The 24,984-nt window shown below is 46.5% G+C and overlaps 1 protein-coding gene across 1 annotated transcript in view; it reads left to right on the top strand.

Moving 5' to 3' along the window:
* The window catches only part of LOC146350793 (putative lysosomal acid lipase/cholesteryl ester hydrolase), a 28,752-nt gene extending 4,411 nt beyond the window's left edge, over nucleotides 1-24,341 (top strand). Inside the window, exons 2-9 of the mRNA XM_084845762.1 lie at nucleotides 2,043-2,160; nucleotides 7,513-7,711; nucleotides 13,207-13,316; nucleotides 15,680-15,816; nucleotides 18,861-19,007; nucleotides 20,380-20,451; nucleotides 21,274-21,339; nucleotides 23,846-24,341. Coding sequence (XP_084701888.1) covers nucleotides 2,043-2,160; nucleotides 7,513-7,711; nucleotides 13,207-13,316; nucleotides 15,680-15,816; nucleotides 18,861-19,007; nucleotides 20,380-20,451; nucleotides 21,274-21,339; nucleotides 23,846-24,082 — 1,086 coding nt within the window. The 3' untranslated portion in view covers nucleotides 24,083-24,341. The remainder of the gene's footprint in view (nucleotides 1-2,042; nucleotides 2,161-7,512; nucleotides 7,712-13,206; nucleotides 13,317-15,679; nucleotides 15,817-18,860; nucleotides 19,008-20,379; nucleotides 20,452-21,273; nucleotides 21,340-23,845) is intronic.
* The last annotated feature ends 643 nt before the right edge of the window (nucleotides 24,342-24,984 follow it).

The raw sequence follows: 24,984 nt of genomic DNA, 5'->3' as shown, positions 1-24,984 counted from the left end.
GGGGGCGGGGGGGTGCGGAGAATTTCTCCCCGAAACTTGTTTGGGGGGCCGAACACGTTGGCGCTCGGCCCCCCGAAGTTTCGGGGAGAAATTCTCCGCCATCCCTATCCGCAAGTGAGCAACTGCACACATACAAATGGTGCTTCTGCAAAGTCTGAGAGCGGATTATACATGGCAGCTCTAATGTGTGAACTGGGCCTTCGTGCCAGCTTTTCCTGTGTTCACAGTTTCTTCATGTTCTGTCCCGGGTGGCTGTTCCAGGGTTCCTTTCTCTAAAGCTGAATGTGTGAGTAAGGAGGCAATGTGTGTGTGTGTGTGGGGGGGGGGATGCAGTTCTAATTTTTGAGCAGGAAGTCTAAGCAATCTTCTATATATATAAAAGTCAAAAATTGTGTGCGGGTTTGTGTGGCTGTGGCTGTCTGCAATGCTGTCTGTAATGCAGGGTATAAGGGGTAGCAGCCCTGGGCCTAATCACACTGCAGGGGCCACTGAGCCTGCCATTTGGGCCCCAGATTTGCTGCTGCTTTTAGTTCACATTCTCACTTGCCTGAGTGTATGACAGGAGTCACTGGGTTACATAATTACTTTGTTTATACTTTCCCTTACTAACAAGTACTAAGGATGTATGAAAGTCACTTACCTGGTCTCGCAGCTTGCTTCGCGGTGGGGGGGAGGCGCTTCGCTTCTCCCCCTGAAGTTCAGGCTGGGGGGGAGGCTTCCCGCCTCGCCTGGCCAAAATTCAGGCCGTGCGGGAGGCTTCCCGCCTTGCCCAGCCGAAATTCAGGCCGGGGAGAAGCGTCCCGTCTCCCTGGCTGCGAACTTCAAAAGAAAAAGAAAAAACGCCCCGTGATAGGCTACGTAACGATTTACGTAGCCTATCACGGCTAGATCTGCAAAGTCAGCTGTGATAGGCTACGTTAATCGTCATGTAGCCTATCACGGGTGACTTTAAAAAAAAAAAGCGCGTACGCAAATGGCGGCCCCCATAGGGAGCCGCCATTCGCGTTCCTTATTTGGTCCCTGTAGTCTACGTAAAGATTTACGTAGACTACAGGGACCAAATAAGGAATGCGAATGGCAGCTCCCTATGGGGGCCGCCATTAGCGTACGTGCTTTTTTTTTTTAAAGTCACCCGTGATAGGCTACATGACGATTAACGTAGTCTATCACGGCTGACTTTGCAAATCTAGCCGTGATAGGCTACGTTAATCGTTACGTAGCCTATCACAGGGGCGTTTTGTTTTTTTTAACTTTTCTTGTAATGGCGGCGGCGGCAGCCGGTCGAAAGACCGGCTGCCGCCCCTGCCCCTGACGAAGACCTGCTGAACCGCCGCCGGGACCCGCCGCCGGGAGCAACATTTGTGAAAGGTAAGTCCCATCCCGGGGGGGCGGGGGGGCGGGGCGGTGGAGAATTTCTCCCCGAACCTTCGGAGGATCGAATGCGTTGGCACTCAGCCCCCCGAAGTTTCGGGGAGAAATTCTCCCCCATTCCTAACAAGTACAACCTCTCGATCATGGTACAGGCCAGGTTTCTGATTTCAGCGACCAGTCATCCTATTGGTCATCTTTCATTCTATTGGTCTCTCTCCCATTCACTCTGACTTCCTTCACCTTGGATTGGCTGGCCGCCGTTTGTTCCCTCCCCTTTACTCATGGTTTCTTTTCTGACTGTGGAGAGCATTTAGTTTCTCTCCCCTGTTCCTGCAATAACCAGCAAGGAAGCCTCTGTTTAACATTTTAATAGTGGTATGAGATTCAGTGTGGATTATATTGTCGTAGTGCTTACAGATTCAGTCTCTTCATTTTTAGTAGTGTTTCTTATTCAATCTGCTCATTATAATTGTTGTGCTTTTTTAATCAAGTCTGGTGGATTCAACTTTTCACCATTCTTATGGTGCCTTTCCAAGAAGCGTAAACCTACCTTAATGTGTTTCTAACAAATAGTGCCTATGACAAAATTACATCCCGGGCAACGCCAGGTATATCAGCTAGTTGGCATATAAATCTGATTTTTGCCAAGGATTCCGGTTTTTTTTGTCCAGAGCCAAGTCATCCAATATTGGCAGTACCCCAGTGAAGAGCATGAAATCCTGACAGATGATGGACATTACTTGAAGGCAAATAGAATTCCTTTTGGAAGACACAGCCCTCTGAAGACAGGTATTTTGGAATCTGGTGATTTTACAATCACATTGGGGGGTACTGTTCATAAGATCTCCCATTCTCCCAGTCTCATGACATATGTGAATACCAGGGGAACAATCAGCTACATGGGCCCTTCCTAGCCCATTGTTGCTCTCCTTCCAAACCAGGAGACAATCCGGTGGGAAGGATTCACATGATAGACCCCACATTCTGAGCAGGATCTGTACTTCCACCAGAGGGAACCCCCTCTGTGCAAGCAGTAACATGTGCCCAGCTCTGGCTGCTTTTGTGAATGTCAGGCTTTCCTAAACAACTGAGGCAATGTTTATTCCTGGTTCCTGGTTCCACTTCCAGTTCTGATCTTAGTCTGGCTCTGGCCTTGCTGTACATGTATAGACCAGGTTTTGTTGGGAGTGTTTGTTTGTATTATGAAGTAGTATATGACCCAACTGTTCCTGTTTACTAGAGAGAGCTCCTATTTTCTGTACATCTCCCTGGTAAAAAGAAAGAAAGAGAAAGAAAGAAAGAAAGAAAGAAAGAAAGAAAGAAAGAAAGAAAGAGAACCACACACACACACTGACACAAAACTTCAATTTTTTTTTTTAATCTTTGGTTCAATAACACTCTAGCGGACAGACAAGATACTTCCTATTTAAGAACAGGCTATAAATCCTCTGCATACTTCTTTTCATTTTCAGTGAACATGCACAGGCTCAGATGTAAGCATTTACTCAATTCAACATTTGCACATTTATAACAAATTTTATTATCAGTTCTGAATCCAGTGCATGCCATGCTAATGAAGAGCAAAGTCATGCAACATACTAAGCATTTCTCCTAATACTAACTTTTTAATGTACGTTTTCCCAATGTACACATTTCTAGGCATGGCGGAGAATTCCGCCATGGATCTCGGTGAGGCCGAACGCCAGCGCATTCGGCCCCCCAAAATCCATGGCGGAACAACCCCCCTGCCCCCCGTGCGAAAGGCACGCAAAATGGAACACTTACCTGCTGCCGTTCGCGGTGCTCTGTGAATGGCGTCTGCGGCCACCATCCGCGTCATCATTTTAGCCATTATAGGCTACGTAAGTATTTAAGCCTACATAAGTAAGCCATAACCACCACCATTTGCGTTCCCTTTTTTTTGCCATGATAGGCTACGTAAATATTTTCGTAGCCTATCATGGCTAAATCGGGAACGCAAATGGCATAGTGGACGCCATTTGCATCCCTGCTTTAGCCGTGATAGGCTACGTAAATATTTACATAGCCTATCATGGCTAAAGCAGGGATGCAAATGGCATATTTACGTAAATGCATATTTATGTAGCCTATCACAGGCTGGCGTAGGGACGCAAATGGCATCCCCTACACAGGACGCCATTTGCATCCACAGCCTGGACGTGGAGCAAAGCCAGCTGGGCAGGATTCCAGGGGGAGGAATGGATCACCTCCCCCCCATCGAAGATTCTGGGGGGAGGAACGGATCGCCTCCCCCCACCTGCAGGAACCCAGCGGAGCCAGGTAAGCAGGGTTTCATACACCCCTACGACATTTCTGCAAACATTTTTTCCTAATATAAAAGGTTTTTAATATAATGTCCTCTAATGAAAGCACTTTTGGGCACAACGTGCCCTAATGTACACATTTTATACACATTTTGTGATTGGAGAACTCCATTGCAAACCTCAGAGAAGAGTGACTTTTGGAAGATAACTGAATTTCAATTCGTGCATGAGTTCAAAAGAGCAACATTAGGTAGGGGTGGGTGGATCGCTTACCCCGTTCCAGGTGGGGTGTTCCATGGGGGAGGAGGTGACCCGTCCCTCCCCCCTAGGGGTGGGCGGATCACTTACCTGGTTCCATTCCGGGGCATCTGCTGGAGGAGGAGGTGATCTGTCCCTCCTCCCGGAATCGTCCCTGGCCAGCTCTGCCCCATGGGGAGTCCGCAGAGCCTCTGGCATCCGCTACGCCATTTGCGTCCCTGCTGTTTGCCGTGATAGGCTATGTAAATATTTACATAGCCAATCACAGCCAATGGCAGGGATGCAAATGGCGTCCACTACGTCAGACGCAATTTTGTTCTACAGCCCGGCAGCGGATGAAGACAGTGACCTGGACCAGCTGCCACCAACTAGGCTCATTCCCAGGGGGGATTTTGGGGGGGAGGTTAGTCCATTCTGCCATGGAGTCCGGCAGCTGGATTCCAAAGAATACGTCATCATTGAAGTCCGTGGCAGATTTCTCCGTCTAGCATTCCTACTGCTCCTGGAATCTGTCCGGGCCGGCTCATCCACGTGGTGATCCTGCGGAGCTGGCCACCAGCTCCACATCGATGGCGATAAAGCCAGCCACCATTGCCGTGCCGTATTGCTGTGTTAAGTCTGGATGCAAATGGTGTCCAGTACACCATTTAAGTCCTTCTTTTCATTCGATAGGCTACACAAATATCTACGTAAATATAATTTGCGTAGCCTATCACGTGAAAACAGAGACGCAAATGGCAATAGTGGACACCATTTGCATCCGGACTTAGCACAGCGATATGGCACAGCAATGGCGGCCAGCCGTATCGCCAGTGCTGAGGAGTCAGCGGCTGGCTCCACAGGATCACCGCGTGGAGGAGCTGGCCTGGACAGATTCTGGAGAGGCACGGAGGTGAGTGCTCCGTTCCGCCACGGACCCCAATGGGGCCGGATTCTTGGAATCCAGCCTCATTGGGGTCCATGGTGGAATTCTCCAAGATCCCTAACATTAGGTAAATTCACATTAAAATGAGAAGCACATGAATTTCTCCCACAGCGTGTAATTGGGAGTGTTAATGTTCAGGCAGTGACATACGAGGGGCATTATAAGTATGCCCTATTGTTATTTGTATAGTATTAGTAATGAGACGTGGTACAAAACGATGGATTAGCCTGATAAACATTTAAGAAATTTCAGGCCTCAGCAAAGGGTGCTGCTTCCATCAATGTGAACGTCTGCTTGCATTGAGCTGAGGTTGCCACAGAGAATTGCAGTAGAGAGCTTTGATGCTCCAAAAGAAGGGGAAAGGTACTTGTCAGGGTGACTATGCTCCGAGTATCTGCAGTTTCTGTTATGGCTGTGCACAGACCCCCTCCCAACCCATGTCGGGGGCTGATTCAGAGCTTCAGATTTGGTCCTGATCCACTTTGGACCAATTTGGACCACATCCAACCTGTTTCAGACTCAGGGTCTGAAGCAAGATTCAGAAATCAGAATTATTCGGATTTTACATTTTCCCATTGACTTGCACTGGAAAAAGAAAAGACTGTAACATTTTTACTTATTTTTTCATTTTTATGATAAATACATGATATTTGGAGACCTTGGAACCATGATGGAGGTGACTGAGCCTGCCCAATTTCAGAACATTAGGTCCAGTGGCTTTTACGCTAGCCATGCATAAATTTCCGCTTCCTCAAAAACTAAAAGGTGAAAAAACTGACAAGCCACACAGTGGATTAGAGATCCTAATCAGAAGGTGTTAAAGTGACAGTGAGGAGGTCCCTATCCCTTGAAGTGCAAAATAACCCCTCTCCCCTCATACTTTCCTTTTGTCTGTCCTGAATCTGGCACTATTCAGCTTCACGGGATGAGCTGAGGGTCTTCACATTAAGGGGGGGGGGAGTTAAACCTCTCTTGGGCTGCAGTACACATGACCTGGGAGTAAGTCACACTGGCCTCTGTGGAGCTTACCCATTGCCCTGCTCCACTTTCTCTCCTCCATAGGATTTTATAAACCTCCCCCTTATTTGCCTTCCTTCTAAATTAAATAGCCCCCAAATTGAAGCCTTTTACAAGGAGTTGCTCCAGCCCCCTGATCATATTGGTAGCCCACTTCCCCTTTCAGAAAAGGAAGGGTAAGAGGGAGCAGACAATTTACAAACTGCTTATAGCCTGGCCTGATCATGTTCTTGTAAGGTGATTTGTTGTAGACAAGGGAAAACAAGCCACAGGCAAACAAACCACAGGCTTCTGCCACAGGTGAAAGCTTCCTGCTGTTTCTTTAAAAAATAAATAAAGGCCCATCTTACAAGGAGCCCAGTCACAGCCACCGGCAGTGCCAGCCAGCCACCACTCCGGCGGGCATGGCCAAGACTGGCACAGTCCCCCTGGCAGCGGAGGAACCGTGCAGCGTGTCACGGGTGGCAGAAGCTGGCAGAGGAGGAGGGCAGCAGCAGCAGCATGGCGGGCACTGCGTGGGCACAGTTCCCCCTCCCAGCTCCTCCCCTTTCCCTCCCTAATCTCAAGCAAATTGTTACATTTCCAAGACAGGCTGTCTGGCCTTCAGAATCATCTGGATTGGTCCAAAGTGATTCAGATCAATTTGACCTGCTTCAGACTGATCCAGATCTGATCCAGACTGATTCAGTTCAAAATACCCCGCTTCAGTTCAGGATTAGGGATGGCGGAGAATTTCTCCCTGAATCTTCGGGGGGCCGAGCGCCAACGCATTCGGCCCCCCGAAATCGGTGGTGAAATTCTCCGCCCCCCCACACCCCCCCAGGATGGGACTTACCTTTGGCGAATGTCCCTCCCAGCGATGGGTCCTGGCGGCAGTTCATCGGCCTTTCGGCGGGGGCGGGGGCGGCAGCCGGTCTTCCGACCGGCTGCCGTCGCTGCCATTACAAAGTGTAAAAAACAAAACCCGTGATAAGCTACATAATGATTAATGTAGCCTATCACGGCTAGATTTCCAAAGTCAGCCGTGATAGGCTACGTAAATCGTTACATAGCCTATCACGGGTGACTTTTGGGGGGAAAAAAAGCGCGTACGCAAATGGCGGCGCCCTATGGGCGCCGCCATTTGCTTTTCTTATTTGGTCCCAGTAGTCTACGTAAAGATTTAAAGTTACATGGGTGCCGCCATTTGCGTATGCGCTTTTTTTTTTTCAAAGTCAGCCGTGATAGGCTACGTAATGATTTACGTAGCCTATCACAGCTGACTTTGGAAATCTAGCTGTGATAGGCTACATTAATCATTACGTAGCCTATCACGGGGTTGGTGTTCTTGTTTTTTACACTTTGTTTCGCAGCCGGGGAGACGGGGCGCTTCTTCCCAGCCTGAATTTCGGCCGGGCGAGGCGGGAAGCCTCCCCACCCAGCCTGAATTTCAGCCGGGTGAGGCAGGATGGCTCCCCCCCTTGCCTGAACTTCAGGGGGAGAAGCGAAGTGCCTCCCCCCCACCGCAAAGCACCCCTGCGAAAAGGTAAGTGACTTTCGTACATCCCTATTCAGGATTCAGAACCGGAACTGTGGTGGTGCACAGGCCTATTTTCTGTAGAGATGTGGCATATATACTAACATAAAAGAAATAATATCCCCTTGTGTCTTTCACAGAGCCCAAGCCAGTAGTGTTACTGGTACATGGTTTTCTCGCTGAAGGTAGGTTCTGGATTGCAAATCTCCCCAGCAACAGCCTGGGATTTGCTCTAGCAGATGCTGGCTATGATGTCTGGATAATAAATACTAGAGGCACCACCTGGTCTAGAAGACACCAGAATCTTTCAGTTGACCAAGAAAAATTCTGGGATTTCAGGTAAGTTCAGGGGGCGGTTTGTAGTTAGGTTGGATTAGGGATGTCAGAGAATTCCGCCACGGATCTCGGGGAGGCCGAATGCCAGAACATTCAGCCCCCCGAAATCGGTGGCGGAATGGTCTGCCCCCCCGCCCGCCCCGGGACGGGACTTAGCTTGGGCGGATATTCCTGGCAGCGGTGGCCCCGGCGGCGGCTCCGGCAGCGGTTCCGCGGTGGTTCAGCAGCTGCAGCTGCGGCACCCGGTCTTCCGACCGGCTGCTGCCGCCGCCATTTCCAGTAAAAAAAAAAAAAAGTAATAGGCTACGTAAAGATTTATGTAACCTGTCACGGCTAGATTTTTTAAAAAACACTGTGATCGGCTACGTAAATCTTTACGTAGCCTATCACGGCTGATTTAAAAAAACAAACACGCATACGCAAATGGCGGCGCCCATGGCCACCGCCATTTGCATTCCTTATTTTGGCACATCTTAGTCTACATAAACATTTATGTAGACTAAGACAGCGAAAATAAGGGGAACACAAATAGCGTAGTGTCTACGCTATTTGCGTTCCCCTTATTTTCGCCGTCTTAGTCTACATAAATGTTTACGTAGACTGAGACATGCCAAAATAAGGAATGCAAATGGCGGCGCCCATGGGCGCCGCCATTTGCGTATGTGCGTTTGTTTGGTTTTTCTTTTAAATCAGCCATGATAGGCTACGTAAACATTTACGTAGCCTATCATGGCTGACTGCAGGGACGCAAATGGCGGCGGCTATGGCCGCCGCCATTTGCGTCCCTGCTAGCCAGCGGCTGGATGTCCGGCCGCTGGCAGAGCCAGCCGGCGGCTCCGCAGAATCCCTGCGGAGTGGAGCTGACCAGCCAGAATTCCGGGGGGGGGGAGGAACAGAGCGCCTCCCCCCCGTGAGGATTCCAGGGGGAGGGACGGAACGCCTCCCCCCCAACCATTAGCATAATCTCCGAAAGGTAAGTGATTTTCGTACATCCCTAGGTTGGATAGGATCTTTGATGCTGGTTATCAAGTACAGCTAGAGCCATCTTGTCCTGCCCCACCATGTGGCAGGAGTGCTACAGTCTTTGACAGAGCTTTAAACAATTGCTGAAGGTGTGTTGTCACTGCAGTTTGAACAGAGTGGGGGATCACAAGACATCCTGGCCACAGCTTTGGTCCTCATTCCGAAATGTAGTGATATTCTCCCTTCATTTTCCATAGCTTGAGGCTTGGAAGTTCATATCTCAGGATGTGCAAATCAGTGCAAATTTGCACAAATGGGATTGGGGTGTGTGTGTGTGTGTGTGTGTGTGTGTGTAGTCTCTAAATTTTCCCCAATGGGGTGTATTTTTAAAAAAATATATATCAGTGGTCTTTCAAAGGTAATAATAATAATGATGATGATGATAATAATAATAATTTATATTGTGCTCTGTACCAGATAGGGGGGGACGAAAGTCACTTACCTTTTCTCGCAGCTTGTTCGCGGTGGGGGGGAGTGCTTCACTGCTCCCCCCGCGAAGTTCAGGCCGGAGGGGGAGGCTTCCCGCCTCACCTGGCCAAAATTCAGGCCGGGGGGGAGGCTTCCCGCCTCGCCCGGCCGAAATTCAGGCCGGGGAGGAGGCTTCCCGCCTCACCCGGCCGCGAACACGAAAGTTAAAAAAAAAAAAAGTCCCCTGATAGGCTACGTGATGATTCACGTAGCCTATCATGGCTAGATCTGGAAAGTCACCCGTGATAGGCTACGTGACGATTCACGTAGCCTATCACGGCTGACTTTGCAAATCTAGCCGTGATAGGCTACGTGAATCGTCACGTAGCCTATCAGGGGACGTTTTGGTTTTTTTTTCTTTCATTGCAATGGTGGGGGCGGCAGCCGGTCGAAAGACCGGCTGCCGCTCCCGCCCCGCTCGAACACCGGACGAACCGCCAGCCGGACCCGCCGCCGGGAGGGACATTCAGGGAAGGTAAGTCCCGTCCCGGGGGGTGTGCGGGGGGTGGGGGGGGCGGAGGATTTCTCACCGAACCTTGTTCGGGGGGCCGAACACGTTGGCGCTCGGCCCCCCGAAGTTTCGGGGAGAAATTCTCCGCCATCCCTAGTACCAGAGCGCATTCCAGTTAACCCAAACATATACAACACAATAATATGAATAAAGTCAGTGGAGTATTTTTCTTAATTATCAGTGGTCTTTCACAAGTCCGCCTGTCTGCTGTGTATTCTCACTGTAAATATCCATATCAGTTTCATCCTCTCCACACTCTGCTTTGCTTAGACCAGCAGGGACATATTCCATACTTGTCAAAGAAAGAACTTGTTTCATCCTCCACGTCGGCATTTCCCAAGTGAAGGGGTGGGGAGGGAGACTTTAGACGCTGAGCAGTAAATGGAGGGGAAATGTGCACGACAGCAGGAAATGCTCTGAGAAGCAGGGGGGAAAGTAGTAATAATAATAATAATAGTAATAATAATAATAATAATAATAATAATAATAATAAACTCATGTGCACAAATTTCAAGAGCCCCCCCCAATCCAATGTGCTCAAATTACCCTTTGTGCAAATGGAAGGACGTCCCAAAAAGAAAGGTGCAAAACATTTCCAGAATCGGGAAAAATAAATCTGCAACAGTCTGGCCCTGCTTACTGGAATGGACATACACGAAATCCCATCAGGCTCAAGCAAAACGGAATTCCCAGCTTCTCATATCCCTACCTCTGACAGCATTTGATATTGAAAAGCCTACTTCCGGTTGGAACCAATGTCGCTCTGGTAGCATCCCATGGGCAGCTCCATGGGAGCTTTCTCAAACAGCTTTTTAAAAGGTTGAAAAGCCTTTTCATTCCCCCGTGGAATTAAAAGGGGGGCAAGGCAACATCTGGATAACATCTTGGAGAAAAGTAGCCCCCTCAAGATAGTGGGAGAGCTGGATTCCAGGATTATCTCTCCAGAGCTTTAACAACGCAAAAAGCTGTACTGAAAGTCCTATTCCATAGGACAAAACAGGGCTGATGTGTTCCATAATAATACATGCTTCAAGAAATATCACCAACTTCTGAGGGATGATTTTAAAAATGTTAACAATATTTGAGAACATCTGAGGACCTGCAAGATGTGTTTGAGAGAAACATGACTGTGCCGAGGAGAAGAAAGGAGCTGGCATCAACTCCCCCCGCACCCCCTGTGTCAAAAGTTTCGAGAACAGAAAATATAGGGGAATTATTTACTTTGATAAAGACTTTATCTTCGCAATTTACGGAGCAAGCCAAAAGGTTGGATTTAATCCAAAATTCTGTCACCACCTTGCAAGGAGCTGTAGATTTAATTAATGCGTCATGGCAAAAAATGGAGACGAAAACTAATGAGCTAGAAGACCGAGTGGCAGGAAAAGAAACTATGATACAAATTTGTTTTAAAAATGCCTCTGATAGAATTTCTCAACTGGAGGCCTTTACGAGGAGATCCATTGTACGTATTATTGGGATTAGAAATCTGTCTAATGATGTAAAATTGCCTATTTTTGTGGACAAACTTTTGCATGAGATACTCCCTATCCCATCTGATTATTTACTTGATATTGAGCAGGCATTTCATGTGCCAAATACTAAAGGGACTGATTACATGATCATAGTCCAATTTGCAAAAGTCTCTACAAAAAATTATATCCTGAATTTGGCAAGAGAGGGTGGAAGCCTTTCCTGGAAACAAGATGAATTTATGTTATTTCCAGACTACATCAAAGAGGTGGCGAATAAAAGAAGGCAATTTATCAAAGCAAAAAATATGGCAAAACAAATGAACTTACAATATTACTTCAAATATCCTGCTACACTTTGTATTGTGTCTGAAGGTCAGATGAAGAAGTTTCTAAATCATGAAATGGCGGAGGCATGGCTAAATGTAAAAATGTGTGAGATTGCTGTTACAACCCCATGAACTGGAATCTTTAAACGAGTTTTGTTAACTGTTTGTGTTTAGTCTACATGATCCAGGCTAGCTCAGAAGATAAATGATGATACATATATTCGTTTATTCTCTTTCATCTTTTGTTTTTTCTTGCTTTTCTTTATATTTTCTATTTTAAAATAGATAATATATCTAGTATAAAATATATTACTGACTGTTGAAGGTTGATATTAAGTTTTATTATTATATAACACTATATATTTATTATTATTATTATTATTATTAATAATAGTATAGACTTCTGGGAATGAATTGTAGACCTGTTTCTTTGATATAAGATTGAGGGTATGATATTGAAATGTAAGGTTGTTTATTAAACTGTAAGATTGTTAATGTTATAGATATAGTTTTTAAAACAGAATGGCTTCAGAGGCCGAGGGGTGTTGGAGTTTAAACTTAATTCTTTAAAGGGGAGGGAGAGGGAGAGGGGGAGGGAAGGAGAAACAATCTTCTTCTTTTCACTTCACTTCCATTCCTCCTCCCTTTTCCTTTTTTTTTCTTTTTCCTTCTCTTTTTGTTATTGTGGTGTCCTCATGAGAATATTGTATTGTTGGGAAATTGTAGTATTGATCAGGTTGTTGGTAATTTTGGATTTTGGTATTTTTTATTTCATTTATAAAGATAAAATAAATAAAAATATATTATAAAAAAGATACTGAAAAGCCTAGCACATTGGTGATATGGTACTGTGAAGCTGTAATCCTACTCAGAGCGATCTGGGAGTAAGCACCATTGCACAAAGTTCAACTACTTCTTTCTCGGTAAACATCGATGAGACTGCACTGTAGGAGCCTAATCGAGCTATTTCAAGTTAGTTTCCATATTTAGCTATAAATCTGTACAATCTCTACTGTTTACAAAGAACCATAGACTTATCACCTTGGCCTCCAAATGTCATCAAAGGAACCGGTAACATGGCAGGATCAACGGTGAAACCCTATGCATATCTACTCAGAAGTAATTGCCACTGTGTTCAGCAGGGCTTATCCCAAGTCAGGACGCAATCCTATCTGGACAGTCAGCAGCTTCCAAAGTTGGAGGCTGCCAAGCATCCAATGCAGGGCAGCCGTAGCACAGAGGCAATCCTTGCCTCTGTGCTCCAGCCACCCTGCATTTTTAGCTAGATGGCCAATTTTGGCTGTCTAGCTGTGGCTCCAGGAAGGGGGAGGGAAGGAGGCTGGGATATGCCTAGGAAGCTGCATAGCAAATCTTCCACAGCATCTCCCATGCCCACCCCTGTCACCACCCCCTTTCCACCATCTCCACATTCCATTTCCGATCACGGAGGTATAGCCAGCATAGGGAGAACTGTGCCGGCTATGTGCGGGGAGGGTGGTGGTGGAGGGAGGGTGGTTCCTGGGCTCTGACCTCGAAGCCCTGGTTCCCGCCTCAGATCCCAGAAACCATCCTACCCTATGTCCTCCAGACATAGGATTGCGCCCGGGTGTGTTTAGGACTGTAGCCTAAGTATGCTCTTGTATTGTAGCCTAGCATAGGTGAGCAACATCTCAACTGTGTTTTCTGTGTGTGTTACAGTATTCATGAAATAGGGATATATGATATGCCAGCAACAATAGATTTCATCCTGAAGAAAACTAAGCGAGACAGTTTATACTACATTGGCCATTCCCAGGGTGCATCAGTAGGTAAGTGAAGAACAACATAATGAAATGTACTTCCTCCACTTTGAATAAATATTTAAAAAGATAGTAAGGTGTTCTAAGCTACAGGTCCAAACTTTAACCATACATAAAAATAAAAAAGAAGTTCCAGTCCTTTCAGAATGGGGGGCATGGTGGGGGGGAGAGGGATCGGTCAACTGGCTGAAGTTTGCTAGGCACTCCAATCGCTGTCCCAATTTCTTCTCTAGCACCTAATTCTCTGTCTTTTGTCTTACCCTTGTACCTATGTTTAGGGATGGACGAAAGGGACTTACCTTGTCCTGCAGCTTGCTTTGCGGTGGGGGGGAGGCACTTCGCTTCTCCCCCCGAAGTTCAGGCAAGGGGGGGGAAGCGCCCTGCCTCGCCCAGCCAGAATTCAGGCCAGGGGGGAGGCGCCCCATCCCTCGCCGGCGAAATTCAGGCCAGGTAGGAGCGCCCTGTCTACCCGGCCGTGAAAAAAAAAGTAAAACACACACACACACACACCTGTGATAGGCTACGTAACAATTTACGTAGCCTATCACGGCTAGATTTCCAAAGTCAGCCATGATAGGCTATGTAAATCGTCACGTAGCCTATCACAGGTGACTTTGGAAAAAAAAAAAAGCATGTACGCAAATGGCGGCTCCCATGGGGACCGCCATTTGCGTTCCTTATTTTGGCACGTCTAGTCTACGTAAAGATTTACCTAGACTACGGCGAAAATAAGGGCAACGGAAAAAGCGTTCCCTTATTTTCGCCGTAGTCTACGTAAATCTTTATGTAGACTAGACGTGCCAAACTAAGGAACACAAATGGTGGTGCCCCAGGGGTGCCGCCATTTGCGTATGCACTTTTTTTTCCCCAAAGTCACCCATGATAGGCTACGTGATGATTTACGTAGCCTATCACGGCTGACTTTGGAAATCTAGCCGTGATAGGCTACGTAAATCGTTGCGTAGCCTATCACAGGTGTGGTTTTTTTTTTATACTTTACTCTTTTTTTTTGCAATGGCAGTAGTGGCAGCCGGTCGGGAGACCGGCCGCCGCCCCTGCCCCTGTCGAAACGCCGCCGAAACGCCACCGGGACCCGCCGCCGAGAGGGACATTCACCGAAGGTAAGTCCCATCCCGGGGGTGGGGGGGCAGCGGAGAATTTCCCCAACACTTTCGGGGGGCCAAATGCGTCGGCGCTCAGCCTCCCGAAGATTCGTTGAGAAATTTTCCGCCAACCCTACCTATGTTCAGGATTTTGTCTCCATCCCTCTTCATCATGTTTGCCATCCTCTTGGGCAAAGGTGGCACACTTCCTTTGCCAAGTGCTAGGTAGGATTCAAGGGTTAGATAGGGATGGGGGAGAATTTCTCCCCGAACCTTGGGGGGGCTGAGTGCCAACGTATTCGGCCCCCTGAAGTAGTTTCGGGGAGAAATTCTCCGCAACCCCCCCCGCCCCCCCCCCCGGGATGGGACTTACCTTTCCCAAATGTCCCTCCTGGTGGCGGGTCCCGGTGGCGGTTCGTCAGGTCTTTGTCAGGGGCGGGGGCAGCAGCTGGTCTTTCGACCGGCTGCCGCCGCCGCCATTCCAAGAAAAGTAAAAAAAAAAAATGCCCCCGTGATAGGCTACGTGATGATTAACATAGCCTATCATGGCTGACTTTGCAGATCTAGCCATGATAGGCTACGTAAATCGTCACGTAGCCTATCACGGGGGCGTTTTTTTTTTACTTTTTATTTCGCGGCCGGGCGAGGCGAGGAGCCTCCTCCTCAGCCTGAATTTCGGCCAGGCAAGGCAGGAAGCCTCCCCCCCCAGCCTGAACTTTGGGGGGAGCAGCGAAGTGCCTCCCCCCCACCGCGAAGCAAGCTGCGAGACCAGGTAAGTGGCTTTCGTGCACCCCTAGGGTTAGATGAACTAATGGGGAAAAGACTATGTGTCACGGTGTAGTCTTATTTGGGCACGTCAGGGAAAAAAAAGGTAGTTTTCTTGCCATTTTTGTCCCAGAAGCCCCTTTGGAAGGCTCCTATGTCATGATATAGAATCATCCGGAAACTGGCAGCTGCCACCAAAGATGAAAGAGCAGCACCCCAAAAAAACCCACTAAAATTAAGGAAGAGTTTTTGTGTTGTAAGGCTTAATGATAATATTTAGTCCTTTCTCTTTGTTAACTTGCTGTGTCGTTATTGCTCTCTGAACTTTATTAGATGCATACGTGGCAAAAGCCAACGAGGGGAGCATTTCCCTTCGGCTATCTGAAAACAAATCCCAAGTAGTAAAAGTGGAAGAAGCCCAGAGGCCAATGCAACTATTGACCGCAGGGCACAGACCGAAAAGATTAACTGCTGCTCGTGTTTTCCATGTCCCCTCATTTGCAGGTCTCATTGCCTTCTCAGTCCTGCCACAGCTTGCTCTAAAAGTCAAGCTCTTTATCTGCCTCACTCCTGGATTCACCGGAGTGGATGCTAGGGGGCTTTTCAACGTACTTCTAGGACTTCCTGATGGACGCAGAAGAGTGGGTATATCTCATGTTTTTTATTATTGTACTGACATCATTTCTTGCCACATACATATTTAGAGCTCCTTTATCCAATTTTATAAGTGATCTGAAAAAAATGTATTTCCTAAGGGGATGCCTGTTAAATGTTCCCAAATGAATCCCTTTTTCAGATTCTTTAATAATTTGTCGACCTTTTTCCATATAAAGTTGCATAGGATTGCACCATCAGACAGGCAGAGGTAGCAGACAACATCCATTTTAGAACACAGCTGTATATAACTCTTTTATGGATTGATTTTAGATTTTATTTTAAATAATTCTATCCTGCTCTTAAGTAGAAATACTATTAAGGTGGCTAACAAATTCTGGCTGAAATCTTATACCATTAAAATCAATAGGGCTTACTCCTCAGTAGACAGAAGCTACCCCATAAGAGTTCCTGTAAATTGGCCAATCCAGGGCCCTGGCAGGAAATATGGCCCAATCCGGGCACGTTCCCACCCTTCAGAGAGGTAAACACGTTTAGACGAGGGTGTTGGAGGAATCCGGTTTTCGGTAGATCTCTGGTGAGTTTTCGTCAGGACACCCCTGTGGACTCTGGCTCACTCATCCACAAGCTGGCCTGACCCAACTAGCATGAGTTGGACCAGCTTGCAGACTTCCGCCACCTGTCAACCCCTTGCACTTCCTTTAGGGATGGCGGAGAATTTCTCCACGAATCTTCGGGAGGCCGAGCGCCGAGGCATTCGGCCCCCCGAAAGTGTTGGGGAAATTCTCCGCCGGCCCCCCACCCCCCCGGGATGGGACTTACTGTGGCTGAATGTCCCTCTCGGCAGCAGGTCCTGGCGGTGGTTCGGCAGCGTTTCGTCGGGGGCAGGGGCGGCGGCCGGTCTCCCGACTGGCTGCCGCCACCGCCATTACAAAATAAAAAAGTAAAAAAAACACACACACACACCCGTGATAGGCTACGTGACGATTTACGTAACCTATCACAGCTAGATTTCCAAAGTCAACTGTGATAGGCTACGTAAATCATCACTTAGCCTATCACGGGTGACTTTGGGGGGGAAAAAAAGCGCGTACGAAAATTTGCGTTCCTTATTTTGGCACGTCTAGTCTACGTAAAGATTTATGTAGACTACGGCGACAATAAGGACAACACAAATAGCGTTCCCTTATTTTTGCCGTAGTCTACGTAAATCTTTACGTAGACTAGACGTGCCAAAATAAGGAACGCAAATGGCGGCGCCCATGGGGCGCCGCCATTTGCGTACGTGCTTTTTTTTTTTCCAAAGTCACCCATGATAGGCTACGTGACAATTAACGTAGCCTATCACGGATGACTTTGGAAATCTAGCCATGATAGGCTACGTTAATCGTTACGTAGCCTATCACGGGGTTTTGGGTTTTTTTCACTTTTTCTTTCGCAGCCGGGGAGACGGGGCGCTTCTCCCCGGCCTGAAATTCGGCCGGGCGAGGTGGGGTGCCTCCCCCCCAGCCTGAATTTCGGCTGGGTGAGGCGGGGCGCCTCCCCCCTCTCGCCTGAACTTCAGGGGGAGAAGCGAAGCGCCTCCCCCCCACCGCGAATCACCCCTGCGAAAAGGTGACTTTCGAACATCCCTAGCTTCCTTGGAAGGAGAGCGCGAAGGGCTGGCGGGTGGTGACAGGACTCCTGCACCAGCTGCCTGTGAATCCCCCCTCCATGCAATGGTGGGTGGTTGGCAAGGGTCCGGTGTCCCCCAACCACCCCTCGTTCTCTCCTTGCAAAGATACAATGGACAGCGATGCGGACTCCTGCGTGCTGCCAGTTGCGCAATAGTCATGGAATAAATATTATGGAAACAATTATTTTTGAACAACAGGGCAGCCATAAATAGTGCCATGTGAACATAATTACAGGCACAAATGGTCTAATTAGTCCATTTAGACCTGTAATTTTCCACAAATAGCACTATTTACTGACACCGTTTTGCTCAAATCATGATTTCTGTAAGATCTATACCATGAAGTCCTACTTGTGAAGTCCTACTTGTGGGGGGAGCCACGAGCTCTCACCAGGCATCCACGGAACATCTGGTGACTTGCCCTGCATGCCTGCCAGGGTCAGGCGGCCAGTGGGAGTCTGTCAAGCATCCTGCGAGCAGGATACTGGGGAGTTGGCCCTCCCATCCCTAGTTCAGACCCACCACCTGAGCACCCTTCATGATAGGTATAGTTTCGTGTACATGTAGCTGATTGTCTTTCACCATATGGCTCTTCTGATATAGAGACAGCCAGCTTTAACTCTAATTTTCACAGGGCAGTCCTCTATTTTAAAGAGCCTGCAGAGGACAGCCCCCTATTATAAGCCATCCTCTACTTGGAGAGGTGTCCAATCCAAGTCTGGTTTAAGGTGGCAGAACCATAAGGAAGAGAGCAGCAGGGGCCTTGAAGTTGCCCATCAACAGCTAGGATCTGGACAGCGAACTGAGCAGGCACACAGGTCACCTAGTCAGTCTTCTCCCCTGTGGTGAGATCTCTATTTAATTTATGCCAATTATTTCTAATTCTGCACCTATTTGCATATACAAATATGATGCACATTGGTGACTTCTTTTGCCCTCTTTTTGATGAAACATGTCCTCTTTTTGGTCAGTCATAAGTGGCCACCCTGTTTAATTCAGTCAATTAGCAAGGAGTTTCAATGAGCTTTTCTTTCATTCTGCAGAGTCAAACTATTTTTCCTTTTGTTCTGCCCCATCCTGAGAATAGCCCCAAAGCTGTTGAGTCTTTTGTACTCTTTGTCCTGAACCCTATAACTGCCCTTGAGGTTTGGCACCAGTTGTTCTTTCCTTTTGCTCAGACATCCCTTTTGCTTATGGGTATTAGATCAGCTTTAAGATTAACACAGGGCTTGCTTGGTCTCCAAGAGTGTTTCTTGTGATCCTTCCCTAGCACGATGCCCTGCACCATGGTCCACATTTCCCAGACCAAAGACCACTGTGATAACATGTTAAGGACCATTATGTAGACAAAGTTTTAAAGAGCTTCTTAATTATTTGCACATTTTCCTTTTACAGCTTATCTGGGGCAATAAAGAATTCTGCCTTTTAAGTCACAGATTGAAAGGCATTGTTGCCAAATTCTGCAGTTATCCAGTGATAGACAAGCTTTGTCTCCAAATCATTTTCTCTCTGGGAGGATTTAATGAGAAAAACCTAAATGTGGTAGGTGGACTCAATATTTTTATTTATATTATCAGAATTAGAAGGAGGCCTACACAGGAAAATAGCAAGACAAAGGCACATGGAATCATACAATACATCTGTTATACTAGTCCAGGACATAACCTTTTCCCTCTGTTCTTATCTTTTGAATATCCCTCCCCCATACTTCTGCTTCCTCGGTCTAATTAATGGACCACATGTTTCATTAAAAGCAGTTTTTTTACACATTCAGTTTCCCCATATTGTTAATGAACACAGGGTGAAATTGCCCTCATGAAATTCTATTTGACCTCATATGTGGTATAACCAGGTGGAGGGTCTTTTTGCCAAATAGAATCTGGGAGAGGGACAATTCTTCAACCATCTCAGGAAGGACCCCCAAAAGAAACATCTCAGAAATTTCTCCGAAAATTATGTTCTGAGAATTTTGCCTCAGTTAATACCAAATAAAATTGTACCGTTGGTTCATAGTGGTGCAAGGGGCAAGGCTTGTGGGCTAAATGGAGGCTTGGATGGAATTGGAGCCAAACTCATTTCTCCCTTCACTAACACTAAAACATGTTGTGCTGGATCTACTGTGTTTGAAATTCTCTACCCTCTGTAGGGGCAAGGTTGGGGGCAGCATTTCACTGGAAACTGTCTGAGCAGGAGGTAAAAGTCTCCAACATAGAGGCACTGAAACACAAACACTTAGAAGACTTCTCAACAAATTCTTTTCTGAGAAATTTCCACTCTGTTCTAGATTGACTCTAGATCAATCCAGTGATCACCTCGATCACCATGAATTTGTCCAATCCCCCTTTAAAGACATCCAAATTGGTGCCCAGCACCACATCCTGAGGTAGAAAATGCCATCATATAACTAAGTGCTGTGTGAAGAACTACTTCCTTTTATCTGTCCTGAAGCTCCCACCAATCAGCTTCATGGGATGACCCCGGGTTCTAGAATTATGAGAGAGGGAGAAAAATGTCTCCTTATCCACATTCTCCACATCAGGCATTATTTGGTACACCTCTCCCCTTAGCCTCCTTTCTTCCAAGCTAAACAATCCCAGCTGCTCTAGCCTTCCCTCATCAGGGAGATGCTCCAGCCCCTGGATCATTTTAGATGCCCCTTTCTGTACTTTTCCAGCTCTACAATAACCTGTTTTTACATGTGGTTACCAGAACTGTACACACAGTATGCCAAGTGTGGTCACACTATAGAGCTGTATAAAGGCAGTATGATATTGGTGCTTTTATTCTCAGTCCCTTTTCTAATGATGCCTAACATGGAGTTTGCCTTTTTTACAGCAGCCACACACTGGCTTGATATTGTGAATTGTCAAGAGATGCAGATTCTAAAAAATTGTATTCCCATTTCTTTTTTCAGAGTCGAGCAGATATGTATATTGGAATCCTTCCTGATTTTACATCTGTAAAAACAGTATCCCACTGGAGCCAGGTAGAGTTGAACTGATATTTTCTCAGCAAAGCCAAATTCAGATGTCAGTGTTCCATCTTTAATCGAATGTTTGGTGTACATAGTCAAACTATGGAAACAAGGATTTTGGCTCTTAAGAAGTGCTTTTCCCATCCCCACAATTTTTTGTATGGTTCTTAAGGCTGGAAACCTTGGACCTGGGAGTAAGCTCCATTTAGCTCAATGGGACTTACTTCTGAGTAGATATTGATTTGATTGCTCCATCATTGTTTTTGAAATCATTTTCTCAGTGCTTCAGCTTTCCAACAAGGCCTATAAAATAACAGGATGACTCTCATCATTCAGCTTCCGGAGTCTTAAGTTGAACATTGCAATTCCTGATTATATAAACCCCTCACCTACCTCCCAGGCTGGCTGCAAGTTGAACATCACCCCCTCCCCCACATTGCATTCGGGGAAGAAGAGAAAGAACATTCTGGAATAACAAGTCATGTTGTAATGGGCTTGCCAGCCTGAGGAAATCCCGCCTGGCGGATGGCGAAACTTGCACTCATAGCTTTTGAACTCAAACCCAAGTATCAAATGACGCTTAAACGATAAATTTAATATAGAATTGGAATTACAGATACATAAATTATTTTTTACATGACATGTAAGGGTTTCCTGTTTTTGAAGATCTTTGTCATCAACTTCATAGCACTGGCGAATTCTAGTAATTCAAATCCCCAGGTTTTGAATTTGTATTTATCTATCCCTCTATCAAAATTAAATGTTAATGTTCCTTAAAATTTAAATTTCAAAATGACATTTCAAACTGTAAATATTTATTTCATTGCTTTTTAGATTTTTTCTTCCCATGAATTTAAATATTTTGATTATGGCAGTAAGAACAAAGCTATATACAACACGGTAAGGAAAAGTTTGGCGGTGTTAAGAATTTGACTTAGGGCACAATCCTATGGGGATAAGCGGCCGAACTCAGACGTGACCACCTAGGCAATGCAAGGCAGGAGACGCACGGAGGAGATCATCCATTCCGTGCTTCAGCCGCCCTGCATTTGCGGCTAGACAATTTCGGCTGTCTAGCCATTGGAAAGCAAAGTGGGGGAGGAGGCTTCCGGACAAAACATAGGCTGTGTCAAGCTGGCATTACCACATTCCCTTTCTTGGAATGCCCCCAGAAATGCCATTTTCGCTGCTGAGGAGTGGGGGAGCACAGGGCATGGGGCCGTTCAGAGCTGTCTGTGAGGCAGGGCGGGATGGGGGGAAGGTCAGTTCTCTTGGAACTGACCCCGGAGTGCAGGCTCCGAGGTTGGTTCCCAGAAACCCACATATCCTTTGGCCATCTAGGCATGGACCAGCAGCCATGGAATTGCTCCCTTAAGGTTTCAAAAATTAAAATTGTGCTCCTGGTTAAAAACACATTGTAAACTATGCTGTAATTGTTGACTTCTTAGGATTCCTTTGGGAACTGGGGAAATCCCCCCACCCCAGCATATGAAATAATGTATCATTTATTTCCTGGAAATTCTCCCTCTTTCTGAAATCTGTCATGCTCTTCCCTCCTTCTAAAATGTTCTGATTTGACGAAGAGTACCAAGCTCATCCACCTCTTCCTTACATAACATCCATGAGCATCAGTGTAATTCTTATGCTTTGTTTGGAATCCTGTCCATTTTGTCATCATATTCCTACACTCTCCTCCTGCCTGCAGTATATATTTATTCTATGTGGAAATATATTTGGAAATCCTCACACTATGTAAATATTAGCACTAAGTAAGTATTTGTTTTCAAAGGTTATTCCTCACCTATGTGGAACAGAGATCATGAATTTAATTGTCTCGATCTGATTTGGCTGTGGCCGGGATTTAGCAACCTTAGAATAGTGACCTTTATACTAGGAAAATCAATGTTCTGATTTGCTAATATCAGCTCATATGTCAGTGTCCATTCAAATGACAGCTTTTATTGAAATAATACATTCTTTCAGCCTAAATAGAAGATTAAGGGTTTTGTCCACTTGGTGTACCCCTGCTGATATACCTCTTGCAGAACATTCCGTCAGTGGCACAGAGAGGGAGGGATGTGAGGTGATTCTAGGGATGTACAAAAGTCACTTACCTTCTCACGAAATTGTTTTGCGGTGCGGGGGAGGCGCTCCGTCCCTCCCCCCAAAATTCTGGCTGGGGAGGAGGCGCTCCGTCCCTCCCCCCTGAAATTCTGGCGGGGGGGCGCTCCGTCCCTCCCCCCAAAATTCTGGCCAGGGGGTGCTCTGTCCCTCCCCCCCCGAATCCTGGCTGGTGGGGTCTGCAAATGGCGGCGGCCATAGCCGCCGCCGTTTGCGTCCCTGCAGTCAGCCGTGATAGGCTACATAAATGTTTACGTAGCCTATCACGGCTGAGTGAAAAAAAAAAACACGCATACGCGGGGGGGGCAGACCGTTTCGCCACCGATTTCGGGGGGCCGAATGCGCTGGCATTCGGCCTCCCCGAGATTCATGGCGAAATTCTCTGATATCCCTAAGTGATTCCCCCTTCCCTTGCAGCCTCTCCACCCTTCAAGGACTGGAGGATCTTTCAGAACTGCATGACAAGTGGCGTGGGCAGCTGGGAGAAAGGAGGGATTACTAAAGATCTCTCCCTCCCAGTTCCACTGATTAAAGCTTCCATTGGATCACAGAATGTTCCATCAGCAGAGTAACACCAATTGGATACAACCATATATATATATATATATATATACACACATATACATACACACACACACATATATATACACACACACACACATATATAGAAATCCAGCTATTATGATAGAAACCACTGGAAGGCAAAACATCAATTTGACATTGAATAAATGAGGGACCAATCCTGTGGCTGCTTGAGAGCGTCTAGGCAGCCATAGGATATATCCCCACAGCTAGACAGCCGAAAACGCCTGGCTAGCAGAAAATGCAGGGCAGCTGAAGAGCGGAGGGAACGATCCCCTCTGTGCTTCTCCTGACCTGCTTTGGATAGACGGTCGCCTCTGAGTTCGGAGGCGACCGCCTATCTGGATAGGATTGCACCCTAAGTGTAGTCGTCTCCAGTGATTTTGAATCTGTTCTAATTCACATGATCTGGAGCATTATATACCGTGCCAGAGCAATTGATCAGCTTGAAATTACAAATGTAAATACAGTACTTCATAATATTTAAACTTTAAAATAGTATTCTATTTTGTTTTCTACATTTTACTTGCCCTGGGAAGATATTTAGGTATAGAGGAGGAAATGTATAATTTTCCTGGGCCAGATGTCACACATCCCAGGGTACTGAAGATACTGAAAGAAGAAAAGTCTGATTTTTCAAAAAATGAAATGTAAACTTGGTAACCGAAACTCATTTTCTTATTTCTGATATTTTCATCAACAGACAACACCTCCATTTTATAAAATAGAAGACATGCTTGTGCCAACAGCTGTGTGGACTGGTGGGAAAGACATTGCCACACCCCAAAGGGATGTTGAATTATTGATGTCTCGGATCACTCATTTAGTTCTGTATAAGCATATTCCTGACTGGCAACATTTTGATCCTGCGTGGGGTCTTGATGCTCCAGAACGCCTCTACCCCGATGTGCTTAATCTGATGCACAAGTATCAGTCTTAATTACAGGAGCAGAATTCGGGGGTGGGGTAGGGGGCTTGGCCTACCTAGTTATTTGAAAGTGTTGAACCTCCATATTCAGATATTATGATGTTTGGGTATCGGTATGTAACCATTGAATTGTGGTAAGTCAGAAAACAGCAGAAATATTGAGAAAATAACATTCAGTTTATGTATTTAATTTAATTTTAACCAAACGATTGTCATATGTAGTGTCTCTCACAGACACCATTAAATAGAGTCTGGTAGGCTCCAGAACCCCTTGGATTGTCATATGTTTGTTTCGGTTACCTCTTGACCTCGATGTTTAACACTGAATGATGCCTCACAAGGAGCCCCAATTTGACATAATGGTGCCTCCTATAATCCGTGGGGGCGTGCCTGCTTCTTGACTGAGAAGTCTACCATTCTAACTGGGAGGGCGTTCAGTGCCCAGGGAATCCCCTTGTGGTCTCTGATCAGAAATCAAAGTAGGGTTGTACGAGAACGTCGTTTCAGTAGGCAAATCATCAGAACATGGCCAATTCACAACCCTCAACATCAGCACATTTTCCAGAGAAAGCTTGTACATTTCTGAACTTGCAATTGATTTCAAAAATGCCACTTTCTTAACATGCATTAAAACAACAATGACACTTTCTTGCTTTTTGAAAAATGTGCCCAGAAACTTGTACTTCTCCCATTCAAAATGTGAACTGTTCCCATTTGGACAAAAAGAAAAATGAAACTCAGAATGAGGCGTATGGAGCTTCTAAGTGGATCTCAGAGAATTGTGGTTCTTCCCTCCCTAGATTGGAAATACCATGGGGATTTCTATCCATTCCCTCTTCCCCAGTCCTCCACACCAGGAAAAGGGCAGACATGAGTCAAACTGGAGAACTGCTGGGGAAATACTAGAACCAGGG

The sequence above is a fragment of the Heloderma suspectum genome, chromosome 3 (genome assembly GCF_057233095.1).
Source record: "Heloderma suspectum isolate Gila_16-S chromosome 3, 16-S_ref, whole genome shotgun sequence".
NCBI lineage: Eukaryota > Metazoa > Chordata > Lepidosauria > Squamata > Helodermatidae > Heloderma > Heloderma suspectum.
Note: the sequence above shows the minus strand (reverse complement) of the source record. Positions and strands in the feature narration are given on the sequence as shown.